This window comes from Castanea sativa, chromosome 2 (genome assembly GCF_040712315.1).
Source record: "Castanea sativa cultivar Marrone di Chiusa Pesio chromosome 2, ASM4071231v1".
In the NCBI taxonomy this organism is placed as follows: domain Eukaryota; kingdom Viridiplantae; phylum Streptophyta; class Magnoliopsida; order Fagales; family Fagaceae; genus Castanea; species Castanea sativa.
Window position 1 is genome coordinate 18,888,738 of NC_134014.1, and position 16,541 is coordinate 18,905,278.

Consider the following 16,541-nt stretch of genomic DNA (forward strand, 5'->3'; position numbering starts at 1 on the left):
TCCAAACGGACTCTAAGTATCATCCGTTAATGAAATAGAACCAAATTGACTTGAAGTCGAAAGTAATAAAGGCCATGTTGAGTTCAGTCCTACCTTAAAATGTAGGACATAAGTACAGAACTCATTGTCATAGATGAGGCAATGAGCTAAAAAGTTGCCCCTGCGCGCACACACTGATACAAACATATATATATATATATATATATATATATATATTTTAAAGTTTCGCTCTCAACCTCCCGTCGCGTGAGATTGTTGTATATCATTATGATGGATTCAGATCCTCTAGAGTTCCTAGGTACTCTACTAAGTAGAGTTCATTAAATCCTAACCACTCTTTAATGATTAATGGTTTAGATTCTGCCATGTCAGCATTTCATTAATAATATTCTTAAAATAATAAAATAATATTGTAAACAAAATAATTAAGATGATTGTTAATGAAATGCTGACATGGCAGAATTTAGACCATTAAATCATTAAAAAGTGGTTAGGATTTAATGAACTCTACGTGGTAGATGTGAATTGTGGGTGTCCCAAATCCCAATAATTAAAAGAAAACAATTGGTGTGGTGTGCCGCTTGGCGCTCTCGCCGCCCTGTGTTTCATGTTTCAACTTTCAAACCGCTGAAACAAAAAGAAAGAAATGAACAAACATTACTATTTGCTAGCACATGCGTCATCCTCGCCTGCACAGCAGGCATTATCTTTGAGTGAGTGAATGAATGTAAGTGAGTTCTTTGCAAGTCCGCACTTACATACAATCCCACTTTACTCTCTCTCTCTCTCGCTCTCTCTCACTCTTTCTGTGATTCTATCATTTTCACCATCTTCTTCTTATTAAAGAATATATTCTTCGCTTCCCAATTCATCACCGACCATTCCTTTCATACTTTTAAAGCTCCTCTCTTTCTTTCCTTTTCAAGGGCATGTAAGTATTTGCAGCCCGATAAAAAACATCAAAGTGGGTTTTCTTTATTCTTATTCTTATTCTGCTTCTTCTTCTTCTTCTTCTTCTTCTTCTTCTTCTTTGCTTTCTGTTGTGGGTTTTTCTTTTTTCCCCAGTCTGAATAAGCTTAGATTTTTCAAAGAACCAACCTGGTTATGGATTCTGCAGCACTTGATGGTATCATCAATAGGCTGCTTGAAGTTAGAGGGAAACCTGGGAAGCAAGTGCAGCTCTCTGAGGCACAAATGAGGATGCTGTGTGTTCTCTCCAAAGAAATCTTCTTGAATCAGCCTAATCTCTTGGAGCTCGAAGCTCCTGTCAAGATCTGCGGTATTTTTACACGAACTCCATGCTCTCTGTTTTTATTTTTATTATGTTTCATGTTTGTTGATGTGGGTCTTGATGGAGTTTTTGAGTTTGACTATGGATGTTTATGCGCTGTGGGTAGAGACAGAATATAATATGTTCTGAAACCGTTGCAAAAAGTTGAGCTTATTATGAAAATGAATAATGGGTATCCAAAAAGTGATCAAATTGCTTGTTTTGAAATGGGTGTTACCAAAATGTCCTCATCAAGTTGGGAATTCTATCTTGTTTGTTGGTTAATTTGCATACTTTTCACTATTCATAGATTTGTTTGCTAGGAAATTAGATTATTGACGAAATTTGATATCTTTAAAAGTGAAGTTATATGGTTGGTATGAATTATATATGCATATATTTCTTTCAATTGAATCACCTTCGTTTCTTCAATTAGACTTTCAGGAAACGTGATCTGGATGCAGATTGAATTGGCTCATCTGTCGTGGATTGTGTTTGAGCTTTAAATTTGGTCATGGAATTTTGCTACAGGTTTTGATTATGAATATATATTTTTTGGGTTCTTTTTGTTGTTGTTGTTGTTGGTGTGTATGTGGAGAGAGAGAGAGAGAGAGAGAGAGAGAGAGAGAGAGAGAGAGAGAGGGGGGGGTGATATTCGGTTTCATTTTTGGAATTGGATTAATTTTCTAAACTTGATGTGCTCCATGATACCTTAAATTGCATTCTTTCTTATACAAGTTCCTGGATAAGCTTTTGATTTGGTCTAAGAACAATGTCGTTAATATGTACAAGTTACTAGTTTGAAATATAATGGGTTTCTAACAAAAATTTAATCATCAAAAGGATAGATTTGTTTTCATTCTAGGTGTTGTGATGACAGTCAGTGAGACTTATAGTCAAAACTATGTTCCTAACAAGAAAGATACATGAAATCTCTTTTTGTCCACTCACATACACATGCCATAATAGTGCACAAAACCATGTTATGTGGTCTGTAATTAGAAGTCCTTATTTTTGATGTTTGCAAGTAGACACTTCTTCATTTATACAGATATATCAATGTTGCAGTCTAAATTTGGTGATCAAATTTGCACTGACTTCATTTCTGATCATTTGTTCTTTTTTGCCAAAGTTCATTCAATCTCTGAATTTTTCTTTGCAATATATCTAAAGAGCTCAAGTTTTTGCCCTTTGAAATTGGAAAAAAAAAAAAAAATCTTAAGATTTTCGTTCTTATATAAACCTAAGTCAATTTGCATACTTTCTGAAGCTAAATTAGCCATTTCATCTTTAATTAAATTTCTTAAATCCATGGGTACTTGCTGGGCATTTTCTAAGAGAATGGGATGTGCAACTGAGTTTGCTTGTTCACTTTAAATACTTGGATACACTGTGGTTATAAAAGAGGTCAGGTGTGTCATCCATTGAATTCCCAGCTCTTGCACTGGAAATGCTCATTGCAATGCATGCTAATTTTCTATCTTTCCTGTTCACCTAAAGTACGTATCTCTAGTTCTCTATTTTCTAGTCAAAACCACTTTACTTCTCAAAGATCAAAATTACTGTTCTTCTACCCCAAAGATTCAAAATGCTATAATTTGACATTTGTTATTTTTTGTTGGGTATAACGATAACCATACAGCATCTGTTACTGCCTGAATCAGATTTTTCCCTTAGAATTTTTATTAGACTACTGGTTTATTACTTTATATTTTACCCTCTATTAGTATGATAACCTTGAGTACATATTTTATATGTTGCTTCCTTTATGGTACCCAGGAGATATTCATGGTCAATATTCTGATCTTTTGAGGCTTTTTGAATATGGTGGACTTCCTCCTCGCTCCAATTACTTATTCTTGGGGGATTATGTAGATCGTGGAAAACAAAGCTTGGAAACAATATGCCTTCTCCTTGCGTATAAAATAAGATATCCAGAAAACTTTTTCCTTCTGAGGGGCAACCATGAATGTGCTTCTGTAAACCGTATCTATGGATTTTATGATGAGTGTAAACGAAGATTTAATGTCAGACTCTGGAAACTATTCACAGATTGTTTCAACTGCTTACCTGTGGCAGCTCTCATTGATGAAAGGATACTCTGCATGCATGGGGGACTTTCTCCTGACTTGCACAATTTGGATGATATAAGGAATTTGCAGCGGCCTGCTGATGTTCCAGAAAGTGGTTTGCTATGTGATCTCCTCTGGTCTGATCCTAGTAGAGATGGTCAAGGGTGGGGGCAGAATGACAGGGGGGTTTCCTATACCTTTGGTGCTGATACAGTGACAGAATTCCTTCAGAAGCATGATCTTGACTTAATTTGTCGAGCTCACCAGGTTTGAATCCATTTAAACATATGTTACAATCAGACAGCTACTACTGCTTTATTTAAAAATTTGGTTACATATGCAGGTTGTGGAAGATGGATATGAGTTCTTTGCTAATAGACAACTAGTAACCATATTTTCTGCACCTAATTATTGTGGAGAGTTTGACAATGCTGGTGCCATGATGACTGTAGATGAGACGCTAACGTGTTCTTTCCAGATTCTAAAGCCTGCGGACAAGAAGCCAAAGTTTGGCAGCTTTAGCTTTGGGACCACAGCTGCAGCTAAATCTGGTTTAACTCCAACAAAAAGCAAGGTATTTTCATTCCTCATCACTTTACTGGTCCATCATTTAGTAATAATAATGGAAATAATGTTAAAAGTTTTTCTAATTTGTCGATGATTGATATAAGACAAAGGGAGAATGAGTTCTATTCAGGAAAAACTATAAGTCATCATCAGTGCAGATTTGAGGGAGGAGAGCACTTCAAAGTAATGGGTTAAATAATAAATCATCATTAAGTTTAAATGTAAATACCATGGATGTGCTCTTTCCCCTCCACATCCACCCTTGATAAAGAAAGAAAAAGAAGAGACAGGTTTTTATGTAAACAAACATAGTTGGCATGAAAGTCTCTTAACCATAAAACATTGCTTTATTTTTTTACGTAGAATGTATAGCTCTAAGTGACATCAAAGGATGTGATCTGATTATTTTGGATCGTTTTTGAATCATCTATAGTACTATTTAAGGGGCTTCTTTTGTTTGAACTGGACATTTTATTGGTTTAAAAATACCCCCAACATTCTTAAGTTTAAGTAGAGACAAAACTAAAGGATAGCTAGGTAAAAATATACTAAACATTGCCTACAACATAGGAATAGTCTCTATTCAGGTATTTGAAGTGCTCCAACTACTTAAACTCATGTTTTCAAAAAAAAAAATTTCACTTTTTTTTTTAACCGTTAATAAGTCAACTGTTTCACTTAAAAAAAAAAAAAAATCTTAACAGTTTTTTTTTTAAATTTTTTAAAATTGCGGTTTCCTTACTCCTAATCTTACGTTATTTTTAAATTTTTAATGAAAAAAAGACCTGCTTCAAAGTTAATTTGTTTGTATGTAAATCTCATCACACCCCCTAGGTATTTTGTGATTGAAGAATGCCGTAACCCCTAATTATGATGAATGAAAATTATTAACCTTTAAAAAAAGAAGTAGAGCCTCTAAGCGTGCTTAGAGGCTAGTGTTGTTTTATGCATGTGTATTTGTGCTATATTTTACCTGGATTCTGGGTATCCCAGGTATAAGTTTTAGTGGTCATGATGTCAAACTAATATTGAATTTATAATTTTTCTTCAGTCGAGGTAGAACACTGTCTATGTAACAGTGTGTCCAAGATGGGAAAATTACAAGCAGTTGAAAATAATGATGAACTTTCCAATGATAAAAAATTAGGAAAATAATAATCATCAACTTGGAACAATTGAAGAATGTTTTCCATGGAAACCCTAGCAGACAAATATTTTAGATCATGCCTGTGTTGTGCCCTGTCTGACTCAAGCACATACACTGAAGTGTCCACGAATGGTAGCTCAAGCTTGCTTCTGAATCTTGGTTGTTATATGTTTCGTTAATCTCTTTGTTGTTGAAAGCAATTTTTTAGTTTTAGTATTGATGAAGGATAGTAATAGTTCTTCGAACTCATTAATCTTCTTTCCTTATAAGTCCAAGTGTGTTTTCTTGTACCAAGTTGCGTTATTTACTCCCTTTCCCACTTTCTTGTGTGTGTGCGTTTGTTTCTTAAAAATAAAAAGTTGTGTTATTTACTTATATATGTTACAAATCCTTTTGTTTTTTAAAATTAATTTTTTACTTTATGGAATTACTTCATTTTACCATGACCAGCTTTTGCGATGCAATAAATTATTGGTCAAGCTGTCCAATTTAGATGCATCTTAGAGCTTGAATCTCTTTGTGGGAGCTTTCATTACCTTATGGTCAACTCAAACAAATAATTTATTAACTATTATTTTCCCAGATCCATATGACTGAGCAAAGAGACAGAGTTGTATATCAGCTAATTGATAAATGATCTGGAATCCCATGCTTAAATGATTACATATGAGTTTATTTATCTGTAGACTTCAACTCTGTTAACAACTTAACATTCGCTACAAGTTATGTTTCTTAGTCTGATTTCTCATGAGGTTGGAACTTAACCTTAGATGTTCTTGTTTTTCTTGTTCTTTTATGTCATGCTGGATATTGCTCTGCACTGAAACATTTCATATTAACATTCTTATTTAATATTTTCCTTAAAAATGGGTTTTTTTATTACCCTGCGGACATTTCTTGGTGCCAGGGTATGAGAAACTCGATCTAATGGAAATGTCTTCAGAAGATAGCTCAGATTTTTGGTATTTGAAACATCGGCAGTGGTCATCCAAGAAATACAGATTCCATTTCATGTCAATGCAAGGGAAGAGTGTAAATTGATAACTCCCTTAGCCTTAAGCTAAGGATAATGCAAAAGATTTTCCTCTGAAAATAAATTTACAAATCCCTTAAGCTAAGGATAATGCAGAAGATTTCCTCTGCCAATGACAATGTACAAAACTAGTTGAAGCATAGCAATGAAAGTTCTTTCATTTTCCTTTTCTCATTCAGTCCCTCCCTCCCTCCCTCCCCCTCTCTCTCTCTCTCTCTCAAGCCTTTCTCCTTGTAATATAATCACAGCTTAAAAATTGGAAGGGAGCAATAACCCTTATCAATCAAATAATCCCATTACATGTAAACATTGAAATATGCTTGAGTTTGTGTTTCTCATTGAATATAAATGTGTAGTAACTTATCTTGATCCTTGTGAGGGGTCAATATTAGATTTTAAGAGCCAATTTTATCCTTTTCATTTACATCTGTATTTCCAGTCAATGGCACAGATGTTCACTGATTCAAGGGCTTTTTTAATTTTTCTTTCTTTATCTACTATATTTCTTTCAAGTATGATTACATCTTAAAAAATCTTTGACACCTGACAGGACCTTGGTGATAATTCCTAAAAATGGTGAATTCCTCTGTCTAGCTCCCAAAAACTGCAATTTTGCCGTTTATAGAATTTTTTTTTTAATAACTTTTTGCTCAAAAGTCAAGATAAGGCCCTGTATATTTTGAGACAACTCTTAAGGTCAATAGTTTATGATTTTGCATTTAACTCAATTTTGCCACTTCTGGTAAATTTTGGTTATTTGTCACTTAATCACGTAATTAGTATGAATTAAAGTTGCAAATTAGTTTATTATTAATAAAATACAGACTTTTTGTCAAATTCGAGGTTTACTACTCAAAAATTAATGGTTTGTTTGGATCAAGAGAGAGGGAGGGGGAGTAAGGTAAAGTAGATTTAGTACAAAATTAGCTTATTTTTAGTTAATTCTACTCTACTCACCTTCTTTCTTCCCTCCATCCAAATAGGCCATAATAGAAATGTGTGTGCTTCCTTTAGATTTTTGCGACATCATTAAGAATTATTCTATAAAAAAAAAGAGGTTAAGGTTAAGAATTGGGCCAATTGGACCCTGCTTGGTTCAATTTATACCGATTTTGGAAGTAATTTCTGTACTTCTGAAGCCGTTGAAGCAGAACTCCGGACCTAAAGACTTTATTGAACACAAAAAGCAGACTATGGGCCTGGGCCATCTCCATCTTACAAGTAAAAAAGCTCAGCAAGGGAGATAATAGATGGGTTATCTCCAAGCAATTACACGCAAAAGCCCAACGAGTATAATCATGGGCACAAAAACTTATAGGGTGAACCCCCGAGCAACATTTTATATTTTTTTATAATTTGAAAGTTATATTGGGGGAGGAAGGCAATGGCAGAGGGGGTAAATTTTCCTCTGGCTCCTCCAAAAATATCTTAAATTCTCTTACGCTCTGTTTGTTTCAATAGAAAATCTTATGTAAAGATAGTTTTTCTTATTTTTCAGTGTTTGGTAGCATAAAAAAAGATGAGTAAAAGAAAAATTATCTTTGGTCAACATAAAAAATATGACTTATTTTTAGAGATTGTTTTCCATTAAATTTTTTTGGAAAACAACTTTATCTCACAACCAGCTAAATAAGGGAAGTTAGGAGGTTGTTTTTTAACTCATTTAAAGTTGCTACCAAACATTGAAAAATAAGATAGTTTTCTAGAAAATGCTTTATAGAAAATAACTCATTTTCTAGAAAATATCATTGTTGAAACAAACAGAGCGTTATTATCTCAATTTTTTCCTTGTACGGTATTTCAATTAACGAGTCCCATATTATACACAAAATAATATAATAATAATATTTACTTATTGTTCTTCTAGCCACTAAACTCTTAAATCCACCACTATCTTTTTATCAACCCCAATTTTATGAAGAATTAAATACTGAATTCTATCTATTTTTAAAAGCAATTAGCGCATTGAGATACAATGTTGCACGCATATTACTATAGTCTGATTATTAGATGTATATGTAAAAATGTTTAGAAAATTAAACTAACTTAACTAGATATGCAAAATAACATTTTACATTTACATTAAATTTTGTATAAAAATTACAGTAGTTTACAATTATTTATTAATTTATATTTATTAATATCGATGAATATATTTCAAATTAGTTTTTCTTTTAATTTTGCCTCCTTAAACAAAAATCCTAGCTCTGTTACTAAGAGAAATGACTCATTTGAATAAAATACTTTAAAAATGTCAATTGGGTTAAAGTTCTGAACTAGATCTGAACTAGATGGGATAAAAAATTCACGAGTGGAGAGAAGCACGTCCCAGGCCACCTTCCAAGTTCCAAACCAATAGTTTCCCAGGTGGAGGAGCCCAAGGCCAGTTGGTGATTAAGAAGCAAGATAAGAAAATGGCATTTTGGTCGAGAAAATACTAAGAAAGAGTACGACGTTTTTGCTACTGGTCCAAGATCCATTTGTCTGGTTGTTGAATGTTGGTGCTACAGAATTTTAAAATTTAAAAATGTATTCAACCTAGGTTAGGTAGGCTCAAACAGTTGAAAACTTCAAATAGAGATTAGGAAAATGTTTATTTATTTGGGTCAATTTCCTTCTTTTTTTTTTTTTTTTAATTTTATTTTACAACTAGTCGATTTCTATGTTTGATTAAATTAAATATAATTTTCCAATTTCAAGGGCTGTCTTACATAGAAACTCTTCTATTTTTTTGGGTAAAGTTAATAATTTGCGTATATTATAATTTAGAAATATATATATTTTTTTATTTTTCAAACAAATTAAAAGGATAAATTTTAGAGATAAGTACTAATTGTAATTTTTTTTTTGAACATAAAGGGAAAAAATCATAAATTTTAGAAATTTTTTTTTTGAATTCAAAATAATATTTATTATTGATATTTATGACTCTATTTCTAAATGAAGTTATCATTCATTAATGAGGGTATTTTTGAACCACATAAAAGTCCAATTGAAAGAAGAAAATCCTCTTATATATAATATAGATATCTATATATATAATAATAGGTGAAGCTGAAAGAAACTCAAATTAAAATTCTAAGTTAGAGTTTCAATTTTGCGTCATGTGTCTTAAATTATTTATTCTTAAAGAGTTTTATCTGTTAATTTTAGAATCAAATGTGAGACCACATCATAAATATTCATTCAAGTGAGTTATTGAGTACAAAAACTAAAGAGTTTAGAATAAATGAATTGTAAAAAAAAAAAAAGTATTTCACAATTATATTAAAAAAATATGGACAATTTACATTTTATACCTAATAATATACTTACAATTTTTTTTAAAGAGTAAACAAAATATAAAAATGATCATCAATAGTATTTAAATTATATATATAGGAATTATATCATGCATCTTATTGTATATCTCTAATTGTATACATGGGGTTACAAGCTAGTTATTATTAATAAGTGAAGCTGAGAGAAAATTCAATTAGATTTCAAATTGGAATTCAATTAGAGTCTAATTTTGCACCATGTGTCCTATTTAATCTAATTTTTAAAATTTATGTCAAGTTTTTCAGTTTAAAATTTTGAATTCAATTAAAGTTTAATTTTGCATCACGTATCACATCTATTATAAGTTTTTTAATTTTTGTACCAAGTGATTTAATTCAATGTAGAAAACGAGAAGTTCAGTATAAATAAACCATAAAAATCTAATCATATATATATATATATATACGCCATGATTACATACAGTCCATTACTAACTAGGTAAAATAATTTGACTAATTAACTATATTTCATAAAAAAAAATTGTGTTCAATTAGAATTTGAAATTAGAATTCAATTTTGCGCTATGTGTCTAAATTTATGTGGGATCACACTATAATTATCCATTTAAGTTTGTGTCGTGCATCCATTTAATTTTTTAATTTTTGTGCCATGTGAGTTAATAAGTGCAAAATACTAAGAAGCTAATATTAATAAACTATAATATTAAAAAAAAAACCAATCACATATACTCAATAAAAATCACCACACGTTCTATCTTATCAAAAATTAAAAAAAAAAAATCATAAGTAGTATTAAATTTCGGTAAGAATTTTAACATGTGACTAATTACATTTACTTTTTTTTTAAAAATGATTTAACTAATTATTTATATTTTAATTTTAAAAATTTTGTTTAATTTTAAATGCATTCATGCATTTGCATGAATTACATACTAGTAATTAATAGAGGAAACGTTTCATTTGAAACATTTTTAGAGTTATCTTATTTTAACGTAATTATTTTGTGGTAATGAAAAGACCATTTATGTGTAGTTTTAGTCATATGACATTTTGAATGACTTATATGACTTATTTAAATAATACGTATGAATAGTCTTATAATTTGCAATTAAGGGCAGAGCTATGTGGCCTTCCAAAATTTTGAAAATTTCCTCTCTGTGTGTGTGTGTGTGTGTGTATATAATTATTTTAATGTTTTCAATATTTAGCCTACAAAAATAAGAGTTGGCCCCTCCAAATATTTGAATTAGTCCAATGATATTCTGAAAAGAAATAATTGGTCTAATAGTTATAGAGACATAACTTTATTTTTGCTCAATTTTATTTTTTATGTGCTTTTATATCAATTAAATATTTGATAAAGTTTGCCACTAAATATGTTTGAATCTATCTTTTTCAACCTATTATATGGTGCTTAACAAGTTATTGACCTATTAAAAAAATCTTGTGATTAAAGCTATACAAGAAATGTCTTTTTAGTTGCCACATAATGGGTTAGAGCAAGATAGTTTCAAATAAGTTTGAAGCCTAACTTATTCCTCAAAGTTTTGGATAATTCATGTCTTTGAAAATTTCATAAGTTCAATTGAATAATTTTTTTACTTACTTTAGTATAAAATTTGATAATTTTTATTGAAAATGAATCTTTTTAAGAATTTCACCATGAAAATGGTAAAAGTGAATTTTATTTAAGTAAAGATTGCCATCAAACATCATTTTGATTTAAAATACTACGTGTCTGTTTGGAAAAAATTATTTTTGTTAACTTATTTTACTACTATTCGGCTTATTTTTTAATTTTTTTTATTGAAAGAACTTGTGTTATTAAGTTGTTTTGGCTTTGACTATTTTTTTAAAAAAAAACTCAAATGTCATTTGTTTGTTTTTTTCTCTTGGTAACCCTAATTAGTTTTTTCGTTAAAAAAATATTTGAAATATAATTAGATGATAATTATGATTTTATTTGAATGGTAAATTATGGGAAACCTAGCTACAATATTTGATTTTTTAATAAAAAAAAGCAAATAATACAAAACCAATAATTTTGTGTCTTTTATTGATTATTCAAATGATTTGATTAGAATGATAACACAACTATTATATATTTCACTACATAAGCCTTACACACAGATGTATCAATCTTTAAAACACAACAAAAATGTGATTAAGAAATGGACAAAATTTTGGCACAAAATTGGTAGGTTACAACCTTACTCAATAAAATAAATATTATTATATATTTTAAAAATTTAAATATTGAATTGCATGTCCTTTATGCTCTTAATGCACATGTTAAATTTTGTGTCAATTGGATATTATTTACTATATGTTCTATAAGCTTATATTTTATGCATAATTTTAAATTACAAAAACTTTCAATTTAAACAATTTATTGATGACTTAGCTATTGGTCTTTAATTTTTTATAAATTTTGCAAGCATGAAGAATATAAGAAGAAAATGTGATCCAATGATGAACTTGTCAAAATTCACTTTTAATAAAAAGATATTGAGTAAGGCTATAGTCTAAGGCTGTAACTAATTTTGTAACTAAACTTTGTCTTTAAGATATTTATTTATTATATTATTGATATATTGCACTAGTCACATTTTCATTGCTACATAATTTTTTTTGTAAATATTTAGTAGTAAAATTGTTAGTAGTTTTGGTATTATTTATTTATTTATTTTAATACCATTGATGTGGCATTAATCACATTTAGTTTATTGTCATGTTAAATTTCGTAAGGTTGAATTTATTCAATCATTTTGTTGGCTTTATTTCGTGCCAAATTTACTTGTAATTCAGGATTTAGAAACCCTGTATTTAGGTGGGAATCATGTAAAAGAAGTGTGTGAGAGAGTGTGAAGAAAAGCTCAAGAGTGTGCCTTCAAGAAGGGCCTTGTGACTGGCTAGCAACTGGCAAGTCGCCAAAGATGGCATATGTGTGAAGCATGAAGGGGGAGCTGAAGGGTCATGTCAGCTGTTGCATTACAGGACAAAAACTCCAGCTGGCTAGGCAGTCAGCTCGCGACTCGTTCCACTTGCGAGCTCAAGTCGTCAGAATGCCTTATTTGGCTGTAACTGACTTTTCATATTCCATACACACCCTACTATAAATACCCTTATACCCACGAAATGTAGAGAGTTTCTAGAGAGAAATTTAAGAGAGAAACTCTAAAGAAAAACAAGACTGACTCATCCACAGTCTTTATCTTTTGATTCTCCAAATTCTTCTACTCTCATCCTCTCCATTATTACATCCTTGAGAGGTACATTAGCCAAATCCTTATCTCACCATACCCATATCTGTGAGGAGGCATTTTGGTACTTAGAAAGCAGTTAAGAAGGGACTAATTCATTTTGATTGACGCAATGAGCTTATATATTGCGGGATCTAGTAAGCTAGAGAAGACAAGGTTCAGTGTAACCCTATTGGAGCAAGAAACTTGGAGGGCTTAGGTGCACTGGGTAGATTAGGCTTGAAGGGTCTTCTGTTATTCATGTATCCCAACTTCATTCTCTAGTGGATTATTGACCGCTTGGAGGGCGGCGAAGAGGTTTTTTGCCGAAGACTTCGGTTTCCTCTTCGATAACACATCGTTGTGTTGTCTTTGTGTTTGCATCTCTCATCCTTTAATCTTTACCTTTTAATTGCTGCTGTGGTTGTGATTAATTTCGATTTAGATTGTTTTATCAATTCTGATTTAGCTTATTTTCATATTCAGCCATACATTGTTTGATAATAAGCTTGTTTTGGTAATTTGTAAATTGGGAGTCTAAATGTTCATAAGTGTTTTACACACGTTTTGAACATTCAAATTATAAGTTTTTAATATAATTAGTAGCAATTTTAACATTTTCCTAGATGATGATATTTTTTTAATAATATATAAATACTTGTATAAATTAAAATAAAAAGAAATCGTTTATAATTTTTTCATAAGGTAAAATTCTAGCTCCAAATTTGTATGGAGCCAAACTTAATAAACCCAAATATGCTTTAGCCTTTAGGTCAAATCAGATTGTGTTATATAGCGGCCGAGAAACGGACCTCATATGTCCCTCTCCTTGCACAACCTCAGCCTCTATGGTTACTTTTACCCTTCGTCTTACAAAATCAACCTGTAGTGTGTGTCATAATCAGAGTCCACAACAAAGAAACTGAAAGAAGTTACATTCTTTGGTCTTAGCAACACACAAAAAGTGAAAGGTAATCTTGATGGAGATAAGATTCGAAACTCCCGAACTCAACAAGAAGTTTCCCTGTTATATATGATGGAGAAATATTGCTGATTGATTCCAAATCTTTTTGATTTCATTTCCATGGCATACTAGTAAGACAACACATCAAAGAAGGCAAAATTAGTAGCAATTTTAACATTTTCCTAGATGATGATATTTTGTTAATATAATATAAATACTTGTATAAATTAAAATAAAAAGAAATCATTTATAATTTTTTCATAGGGTAAAATTCTAGCTCCAAATATGTATGGAGCCAAACTTTATTCACAAATAAACCCAAATATGCTTTAGCCTTTAGGTCAAATCAGATTGTGTTATATAGCGGCCGAGAAATTAACCGACCTCAAATGTCCCTCTCCCTGCACAACCTCAGCCTCTATGGTTACTTTTACCCTTCGTCTTACAAAATCAACCTGTAGTGTGTGTCATAATCAGAGTCCACAACAAAGAAACTGAAAGAAGTTACATTCTTTGGTCTTAGCCACCCACAAAAAGTGAAAGGTAATCTTGATGGAGATAAGATTCGAAACTCCCGAACTCAACAAGAAGTTTCCCTGTTATGATGGAGAAATATTGCTGATCAGTTCCAAATCTTTTTGAGTTCATTTCCATGGCATACTAGTAAGACAACACATCAAAGAAGGCAAGCGTAAGAATCTTGCACCTATCACACAATTTTGATAGAAGTCAAGATGCCATGCAAGCCATAGAAGCTGATGGTTATATAACTTTATATGTGATTCCAACTTAAAGGCAAGCCTTTTGAAATCATTGCAATGTCTTTATTAGGTTGAGCGGACCACTGTGCTTGCAATGTTAGAAATATATGGTTAAATGATTAAATTTATCATATCTTAATAGTTTAAACTTTTAGACAATCGGTAATATAATGTGGTATCAGAATAGGAAGTTCTGAGTTTGATCTCTATCTCTTTCACTCTACTTCTCATTTAAATTTATGTGGTAAGTTCACTTGGTATGTGATTAAGTGAAGAGTGAAGTCAAATGGTAAGCGAACTTTGAGACAAGTTTAGGTGGTCCATCATGGAATCATGGACATTTTTGCTATATGATTAATTAAAATTTGGTTGTGGTCCATTAAAGAGAAGCATGCGGATATGGATGGTGGTAAACGACAGCAAAAGTCAAGAACATTTCTGGTTTTTGAGACTATGGTCGGTAAGATGCATGCTTTTCGTCTTAGCCCACAAAGATAAACCGCATTATCCCATGCCAATATATTGGACATTTAGGCGGACGACTAGATGGCACTTCCAAGTTCCAACGACTGACATATATGGTTCTTTTCACTCACCACATTATCTTAGACAAGACAAAGTCCTTCCTTTTATTTATTTCTTAATTGTGGTCTATGGTCGAAATGAAACCAAATCATCATTTCTATCAGGTCTCAATCGTATTATTTATCAGGCCTGAATCTCTGTAAGTCTGTATTTGTAGGACAAGTAACCTAGTGTGCGTTTGGGAAGCGTTATTTTGCTGCATTAGTGAGTTTTGCTGAAAAAATGTGGGTCCCATGGCACTGTTCGCAGAGCTATAAAAGTCATCCAAATACAAATTTCAATATAAATTTGAGCCTCACAGCACTATTTACATATTTAAAAATTATTTTGTTTCAGTGTTTTTATTTTTCAGCAAATAAGCGGTATCTAAACAAACCCCTAATCCTCTTAGAATTATAAGATGCACTAAAATTAATTGTTTGACAGAATGTTGAGCACATATTTAAGCTGTGGACTTTGAGTTTGTCTCCAAGAAACTAAAAACAGCGAGAAACCAATGATTCAATGGCAACATGATCACACACAAACTTAAAGTCTATTTCAATGTTGTATTTGGTGTAACAGTTGAGAGTCTATCCTTATTTTGCTTTATTTTTTTGAGAAAAGAGTTTATCCTTATTTAATTTAGGAAAAGTACATTTTATCACCCTAACTATTGTCCTATTTACATTTATCACCTTGATACAACACTAAACTATAACCCGTGTTTCATTTTAATTGGGCTATTAACTTGGACGGAAAAACATGTCATATGTAACCTGTGACCTCTGCATACATGACACCATAGGAAAAGATCATATTGCCCATCTTCAATCCCTATAAATAAAAGGCGTAAATGCACTTTTAGTCTTTACATTTTGATTTTTTTCCATTTTAGTCTCTACATTTTAATTTTACCACTTTTAATCCTTAAATCAATTAACGCGTTCTATTTTAGTCATTTCCGTTAGCCCACTAACGGAAATTGCTTAGGTGGCAAACTAAGTGTATTGCTTGCTGACGTGGCTAATTATAATAAAAAAAAATTTTAATTAACATTAAAAAAAAGCCATGTCAGCTTCTAAATATAAAAAAAGTGTATTAATCAATTTAAATGAAATAAAAAAAGAAAAAACAATAAAACCCATAAATTCAGATTTAACTCACTACAAACACAAAGAACACACAAGAACACCATCCCAGATTTAAACATCAACACAAGAAGAACCAAATACAAAAAACACAAACTCACCACAGCACATAAAGCATAAACTCAGATCACAAACACAAAGAACACAATTACAAAGCCCACCCAAACCCAGACTACACCTTCGCCATTTCCTTCCACAAATCCCCAGCTCATTCCCTCAACAAACACAGATTCTCCAATGGCAGTAACACACACAACAAATTAGTAGTAGCATCACCAGTCCCAAACCCAGACTCTCCAATGACTACCATCACCAGTCCTAACTGAAATTTCATTTTTGCCCTCCACCAGCACCACCAACACCGATTGGTTCATCCTTTGCGGATCCAAAACCACCGCCACCATCGCGAAATCTATGTATAGCCAAATCACAATCCTAGGGTTTCTCTATTCTGGATTGATTCTTGGCACCGGTTAAGGCCAACGCTGG

The 16,541-nt window shown here is 31.6% G+C and overlaps 1 protein-coding gene across 1 annotated transcript; it reads left to right on the forward strand.

The window, feature by feature from the left end:
- Positions 1 to 532: 532 nt before the first annotated feature.
- Positions 533 to 6,263, forward strand: LOC142624578 (serine/threonine-protein phosphatase PP1 isozyme 2-like). Its single transcript, XM_075798190.1, has 4 exons — positions 533 to 1,279; positions 3,050 to 3,609; positions 3,686 to 3,916; positions 5,964 to 6,263. The coding sequence occupies exons 1-4, from the start codon at positions 1,105 to 1,107 to the stop codon at positions 5,982 to 5,984; spliced, it is 987 nt and encodes a 328-aa protein (XP_075654305.1). The 5' UTR covers positions 533 to 1,104; the 3' UTR covers positions 5,985 to 6,263.
- The last annotated feature ends 10,278 nt before the right edge of the window (positions 6,264 to 16,541 follow it).

Excerpts from the sequence above, each read along its gene's own strand:
- LOC142624578 (XM_075798190.1), top strand. The coding sequence starts at position 1,105 with ATGGATTCTGCAGCACTTGATGGTATCATCAATAGGCTGCTTGAAGTT. Across the intron at positions 1,280-3,049 it reads AGCTCCTGTCAAGATCTGCG|GAGATATTCATGGTCAATAT; the intron begins GTATTTTTACAC and ends TATGGTACCCAG. Across the intron at positions 3,917-5,963 it reads TAACTCCAACAAAAAGCAAG|GGTATGAGAAACTCGATCTA; the intron begins GTATTTTCATTC and ends TCTTGGTGCCAG.